This window comes from Hevea brasiliensis, unplaced genomic scaffold, assembly GCF_030052815.1.
Source record: "Hevea brasiliensis isolate MT/VB/25A 57/8 unplaced genomic scaffold, ASM3005281v1 Scaf88, whole genome shotgun sequence".
NCBI lineage: Eukaryota > Viridiplantae > Streptophyta > Magnoliopsida > Malpighiales > Euphorbiaceae > Hevea > Hevea brasiliensis.
In genome coordinates, this window is record NW_026615308.1 from 4,484 (window position 1) to 12,248 (window position 7,765).

At 32.9% G+C, this 7,765-nt stretch overlaps 1 protein-coding gene across 1 annotated transcript; it reads left to right on the plus strand.

Annotated features, from left to right (window-relative positions):
* The first annotated feature begins 452 nt into the window (after window positions 1–452).
* Window positions 453–1,202, plus strand: LOC131177791 (iridoid oxidase-like). The gene is made up of 2 exons (XM_058142897.1): window positions 453–821; window positions 903–1,202. The coding sequence occupies exons 1-2, from the start codon at window positions 453–455 to the stop codon at window positions 1,200–1,202; spliced, it is 669 nt and encodes a 222-aa protein (XP_057998880.1).
* The last annotated feature ends 6,563 nt before the right edge of the window (window positions 1,203–7,765 follow it).

Genomic DNA, 7,765 nt, shown 5'->3' on the forward strand with positions numbered 1-7,765 from the left:
AAATGAAACTTTAAAAATCCCCAACTTAAACGCTTGAAATTAAGTTTGAACTTTTAATATGGTATTATAGTAAATTTTACACTCTTCATTATGTGTATTAGGAAATGGTATTAGAGATTAGTGAGAAGGTCTAACATTTAATTAAATGTTGAAATTAGCTTGTGTCAATTGATTAATAACAAGTCTTTCACAATATCTTCAATTCAAGTTCAGATATCATGTTAGAAATTTGTATATCGATTTAACATATAATTAAATGATGAAATTAGATTCAAATATTGCATATGCTATATCATTGTTGTTGATGTTGTGGTTTTTATTGAATTTATTAATTATATCATAGCAATTCGTATATATAAAATTGTTTCAATAGGAATATTGAAGATGATACAGCAGCTGCAAATGCAAGGGGAGAGTCAGGGGTAGTGAATTTACCCCACTATCTCTTTCTAATGGCATTCAACGTAATTGGTAACCTCATGCTCTCAAGAGACATTTTGGATTCACAGTGCAAAGAAGGGTATGAATTTTTTCAAGCCACAGGAATGGCTGCAATGTGGGCAGGGACGCCAAATGTAGCAGATTTTCTACCATTCTTGAAATGGTTTGATCCACAGGGGTTAAGGAGGAACATGTCGAGAGATATGGCAAGAGCTTTGAAGATTGTTGAAGGGTTTGTGAAAGAGAGGCTTGAGGAATACAAATTAGGGAATGAGGAGAAGAATAATAAGGACTTCCTAGACACTTTGTTGGAATTTGAAGGTGATGGTAAAGATTGGCATGAGAAGATCCCATATGAAAGAATCATTATAATCATATTGGTAAGCATTTACTTGATTAATTAAATGCATTTTAGATTACATAATTAATTAACTAATTGTTTGTGTGTTTGATGTTTAAAGGAAATGTTTTTTGCTGGGTCAGAGACTACAAGTGCAGCAACAGAATGGGCTATGGCAGAGTTACTTCGTAAACCTGAAGGCATGAGAAAGGTTAAAGAAGAACTCAATGAGGTTGTTGGAGAGAATAGAAATGTTGAAGAGAGTGACATAGAGAAATTGCCATATTTGCAAGCTGTTGTAAAGGAAGCACTTCGGTTACATCCCTCAGTTCCTTTACTCGTTCCAAGAAACACAATGCAAGATACAAATTTCATGGGGTACCATATAGCCAAAGATACTCAAGTTTTTGTGAATGCTTGAGCAATAGGAAGAGACCCAGATTCTTGGGAAGATCCTTTGACCTTTAAGCCTGAGAGGTTTTTAGGTTCAAACATTGACTACAAGGGGCAAAATTTTGAGTTGATTCCATTTGGATCAGGGCGGAGGATTTGTATAGGTATGTTATTGGCACAACGAGTACTTCTCCTTAGTCTAGCATCTTTAATTCACTGTTTTGATTGGGAACTTGACAAGGATTCAACCCCTGAGATCTTAGATATGAGAGAAAAGATTGGAATGAGTGTGAAAAAACTTGTACCTCTGAATGTGATACCCAAGAGACGTCCGAAGATGATGGCTGACTAATAATACTCTCAACTTAATCAGTGTGGTAAGTTCACTTTTCAATTTAGATGAAGTCTTAAATTTAAATTTTATTTTGTTTTTTAAAAAATCTTTCTAGATACTATATGGTTGTGTGATGTATTGTATGGATTAAAATAACTATGATGTAGTTTGAGTTTAATATCATTACACTCAAATTCTTGATATTGTTGTTGAATTTTTATGATAGAGTTAGATCACTCTACATATATCTATCATACTAATACATGGAAAGGCACATGAGTATAATACTGAAAAAAGCTCAATTCAATTAAAAAAATCTAAGATTTTAAAATTTTTAATTTAAATTATTAAGTGTTTATTACATCCACCAAATTTGTGAAAAAAAAAAAAACTCGAAGAAGTTAAAATTGATTTGGTGGAAGAAGAAAAATGAAGATGGTGGAAGGTCGAGGGGGCCAAGCTTGAACGCAGATTGAGGAAGTAGCAGAAATAGCGAAGTTAGAGAGAGAGAGCTAGCTTCCAAGAGCCATAACTGTGATTTTGGCAGCGATAGAGCAAGTCGGAGTACCAGGACACTGACGGTGATGCAAACAAAGCTAGGTGGGATAGATGGATAATAGCAATAGGACTTGAGGCTTTGAAGCTTTTATTTATGCGTTTTATAATAAGTATGTAAATTTAAAGCACACATTATCATACAGTCACACAATATATAAGATTTACATAATTCGATCATAAAGTCTATAATTATAAGGAAAAAAGATCTATTCATTATTATGAAAGCAAAATATAATACTTTCAAATTTCTAATTTAGTGTGTTTTTTAATATCTTACTAGTCTATTATAAAAAAAATAAAATATTATTGTATTTATTTAAATCCGCTATCACTATAGGCCTCAATTTTTTATTTAAATTGAATTGCAGTACAAGATTTTAAAATTGAATTAAAATTCTATTTCATAAAAAGATATATTCAAAATTTAAGTTACATCAGTGATCGTTCGCTAGGTAAGTGGGTGACACTATTATACTTACGATAAAGAAGTGCAATTAATGGTAGTGTCAATGTTGACATGGGAAGTGGAGAGAGACTAATATAATTTTTTTTAATTTTTAAAAGGTTAATATATATTATTTAAATAAAGAAATTAGTCAATAAACTATAATAATTAAAACAGAAATTTCTATCTAAATTTAATCTAATATGAATTATTATATATAATGAAATTCATATATAAAATAGAGAAAACCTCATTTATCAATGATGAATTAAATTTAGATAAATTTTTTCTTAAATCTTAGAAATTAAATTATAGGTCTCTAATAAATAAAGATTAATAGCATTTTTATTTTTTATTTTTGTTATTTTTGCTCGTGAAAGAAAGCTTTCATTTAAAGCAGGCAGCAAATACGGCCCACCGTTCATTGAGAAAATGCTAAAAACCTCAACATTAAGAATTTCTATTTTCGTCTATTGAATGGGCCTCGAGAAACCATCAAAGTGTACACGGGTTTGATCCTTCAGGTGAACTAGGTCTTCGGCTCTTTGCCTCTCTGCGCCCCCCTCTGTAGGAAATATGCAAGAAATGAAAGAAAACTCCAAATCTGTCTAAAAATTGAGGGGTGACATTTTTGCTCCCCCTTTTTGACTCTTCAGCTGCTGCTCCTTTTCTTTTCTTTTTCCTCCTCCTCCTTTCTAAAATGGGATAAGGGCCTATTTATATCTTTTTCTCTGATAAGTAGCCCTAAAATGGTGTGTTTGAGGTGTGCTTTTATGAGGGAATCTTCTGCCAGCTCATTATGAAGACTTTCTAGGACTGCATAAGTTATGCAGTCCCTTATGCGCTGGCCTGGTTCCGAGACTCTCAGGCGGCCGCATGAGCAGTGGTGTAAGACCGCATAAGTTATGCGCTTTTCGTCAGTCACATAAGCAGCAGACGAATCGCATAAGTTATGTGGCAACTTATGCAGATTTCGGCAGGTTTGGGACATTGTTTCTTCTCCTTGTGCATAACTGCACAACTTATACGGCAAGTTATGCGCAATTTGGCCAATGCATACTTCAACTTTGAAACTTGTTTTTGACATCTTAGGCTGTAGAAATCACTCCTCAACGGCAAAATTTCTTTTTTAGTCCCTCAAAAACACCATTTTTCCTACAAAACAAAGTAAAATTACAAATTAATCCATAAATTGGCAATCATGAAAAACTATCTAAATAACTAATGAAATTAGCTAAAAGTGACTAACAATCAAATAAAATGGCCATGAAATTAAACCTAAATGACTATGCAAAATGTATGTATCACTAATGCTACTTTCAAATTTGCCACTTGTGTTATTGCAGCTAAAAAGGCATGTTGCAACAAGGCTTCCTTTCGTTGATGCATTCCTCTTGAAGATGAAGAAGGAAAATGTTCTACTTGCTAACAAGAAAATTTGGTCACATTGTTCTGTTATTATACCTGAATTTGTGGGTTACACAGTACGAATTTACAATGGAAGAACATTTGTTCATTACACACGAAGCCGAAGTCTCTTTAGAGTAAGTACAACAGCAGGAAAAAAAAGAAGGGGAAAAAAATAGGCTAAAGTGCAAATGGTACGAAAAGGAAATCTTAGTTTTTTAGGACTTTATATGAACTAAGTCAAATCTGCTTGCTGATAATGACTGTGAAGGTTCCAAATCTTCTTGTGTTATCTTCTTAGTCTCTTTAAGAATTAAGAAATAACTCTACAAAACATGAATCGACCATATTTCCTTTCATCATCTGAACCATCTTGGACTAGTTTTTTGTGATTGAAATGTAACGCCCTCACCGTAGGTAGTCCAGACATTTTATCTGTTCGACTATTAATGTCTGCTCAATAAATGTAATGTCTAGAACTACACTTAAATGATAATAAGGAGGCATAAATTGAAGGAATAAATGTTAAGAAAATATTGGAAAAATTTAGAGGAAATAAAGAAAAATTTAGAGAATTTATTTGTTTGGTACAAAAATAATAAAAATAACTCGATATGCACCATGAAGGGCATTTGGTTCATTTCACCCCTGTATGAATTTTGACCTAAATGTCAAATTTAAAATTTAGAGAATTAAATAATTAATATAAATTAAAATTACAAGTTTATGAATTCGAATTAGGAAAAAGAAGAAGAGAAAAGAAAAGGGAAAGAAAAGAAAATAAAGAGCTTATGACAATTTAAAATTTAAAGTACATATATGTATATATATATGAGATAAGAGACAAAATCCCACCAACCCCAAGCCTCCATCTTCTTCCTCCCTCTTCTCTCTCTCTCCCTCTCTTTGAGCCGTCCACCGTGGGAGCTCTCTCCCTCCATTTTTGTTTTCCTTAAAGCTTGATTTTCCAAGCTTTCTCCTCACAAAACCCATAGTCCCCTTCATTAAAAAGTTAGCCCACTCCATAAGGAAGCCAGTGACAGTGAAAAGAAGAAGAAAAGTTGAAGTTTAACAAGTTACCCAAGAGGTTAGTGCCTAATCTTCCTTTCTTCCTTTATTAAACCTTGAGTTAAGGTTAAAATGAAGTGAAATTTGTAAGAAACTAAAAGAAATAGGTGAGTTATGAGGGGAGTGAATTTTTGGTACCCATGGTGAGTGATGATTTTTGATGACTATGATGTATATAAAGTGATTTGATGATGTTGGTTGATGCATTTATAAGTATTAGAAGTTGATTTACATTGAGATTTTATGAGGTTGAAATTGTGAGTTAGGGTTTAACCTAACTTTGGTATTTTTATATTATACCATGCAATTGGGATTGTTGAGATGTGTTGATGATATTTAGAAGTTCCTTGAATGTCAAATTGAAGTAAGGAAGTTGGAGGAGAAATGAATTATTGGAAGTCCTATTTTCTGCAGGTTGTGTTTGTTGAGGGCAGTATACATTTTAGGCCATAAATGAAATTGTGTGACCCCAATTGGTATGAGGCCAATTGAAGGTGAAACTAGACTCAAAATAGCCCATATTCTATGACGAAACCATGCTCAAATTCTATCCAAAACTTGACCTAAATACTGCCTAAATCCGGATTACCCTGCAACCCAACCCAGAAAATGACCAAATGAACAGTACGTGTTCATTTGGTCATAACTCTCTCTATACTAGTCCAAATGACCTAAAATTTCATCAATGGGAAGTTTAAACATAGGGCTACACTTTTCATGAAGACCATATAACCCAGTTTTGCCTTTAACCAATTCAAATTGTTAGCACAATTTAGGTTACTAAAATTGCCAACCCAGAAAATGACCAAATGAACAGTACGTGTTCATTTGGTCATAACTCTCTCTATACTGGTCCAAATGACCTAAAATTTCATCAATAGGAAGTTTAGACATAGGGCTACACTTTTCATGAAGACCATTTAACCCAGTTTTGCCTTTAACCAATTCAAATTGTTAGCAAAAGTTAGGTTACTAAAACTGCCAACCCAGAAAATGACCAAATAAACAGTACGTGTTCATTCCAAATGACCTAAAATTTCATCAATGGGAAGTTTATACATAGGGCTACACTTTTCATGAAGACCATTTAACCTAGTTTTGCCTTAACCAATTCAAATTGTTAGCACAAGTTAGGTTACTAAAACTGCCAACCCAGAAATTGTCTCAAAATACTATTTCTTTGGTATTTTGACCATAACTTGAGTTCTATAACCCCAAATTCAGTGATTCAAAAACTAAAATTCAAGTTTAAACATAGAGGAGCAATTGTTATGAAGGAAGTCTGACTAAATAGACATCCTAACCTAGTCAAATTCCTAGATAAATATAACACATCAACATAAACCTAAAGAAAGGTTCATGGGAAAAATGCTATATATGATAATTAAAATATTCATAAGGAAAATTTAAATATTAAAAATGATATGAATATGTAAATTAGGACTAATGTCCTATTAATATGAAATTAATGGTACTAATGAATAGTACTAGAAAATAGTAACAGTGAATAGTACTAAATTAATTAAAAATGTTTAATTGCCCATAGTATACCTAGACTTATTTATTTAGTTGGATAAATTGGTATACCAATTAGGGACTACAGATAGCAGTACTGCCTACCGAGAAAATCATGAACTGATAATATATGTCTGGTATGATTGTTCTACAGGCTATATGCCTACTTAATGGCCCTACTTTATTTCTAGCTTTACAAGCTCGACAAAGCAGTCTCATGCCCGATACCGCCTTGTGCTCGACAGACGATATCGATAGACATATAAATGTCTAACCAAGATACACCGCATCCAGTTTTTATAATTTGTTATAGGTTTCTTGGGCACTAATAAAAATTAATTAAGACTTAAAATACAATAAGTAATCATAAAAGATCCCGATAATGTTAATTGTTTCCAAAGAGTAACAAAAATATAAAAGACCCAGAAATTATGAGTTGCAGATATTATTTCAAATGTTAAATTATTGTTATTATAAATTATGCACCACTAAGCGTTATGCTTAGCGCGTTGGTTTTCCATCGCGTAGGTACTGGAGATCAGCAGCCATCACAGCAGCAGCCGCCACAGTAGTGTTCGGACAGAGTTTCGACCAGATCTGCCACTGTCCAGAGTCACCTCACCAGTCTTTTGTATTTTGGTAGGACCCATGTATAGACTAGTATTTTGGTTCATTATGTCTAGTCATGATGTATTTCATTTTGGACTTGTAATTAAACTTTGAGATTGAAATGAAAACTTGTAATTTATTATCTATGAATTTCTATATGAATGCAATAGATAATACTTCATTTTTAGATCTCATAAATAATTGTAAATGATATGATACAAGAGAATATGATATGGAAATGTGTGAAATGAATATGGACATGTTAACAGGTGATTAGTGGAACCCGCCAGATGCTAATAAAATAAGGGAGGCTCTGTCCGGGTCTCCACAGAAATAAGATATAAAAAAAAAATTCTACACATAGAATACATGTTTTAGATGACATCAAAAGTTTACAATAGATATGATAAAACAAGATAGGGTGCTCCGACACCAAATGTGGCACTTCTTGCTCGGCTATACAGTAGACGGGTAAGGGGTGTCACATGAAAATTGTAAGGAAACATAAATTTCTTTTGCCAGGACCTATGAGGATGTAAATTTTTACGTTTGATCATTCTCCTTAGTTCAATAAGAAAGCATATTCTCTGGATAAAGAGTAAAGAGCATTTGGAGATGCTCATTTGGAGTTTGAAATTTTCTGGTAGGGTGATTA

Coding starts and splice junctions, on each gene's coding strand:
- LOC131177791 (XM_058142897.1), top strand. CDS start 453: ATGGCATTCAACGTAATTGGTAACCTCATGCTCTCAAGAGACATTTTG. Junction 822..902: donor GAATCATTATAATCATATTG/GTAAGCATTTAC, acceptor TGATGTTTAAAG/GAAATGTTTTTTGCTGGGTC.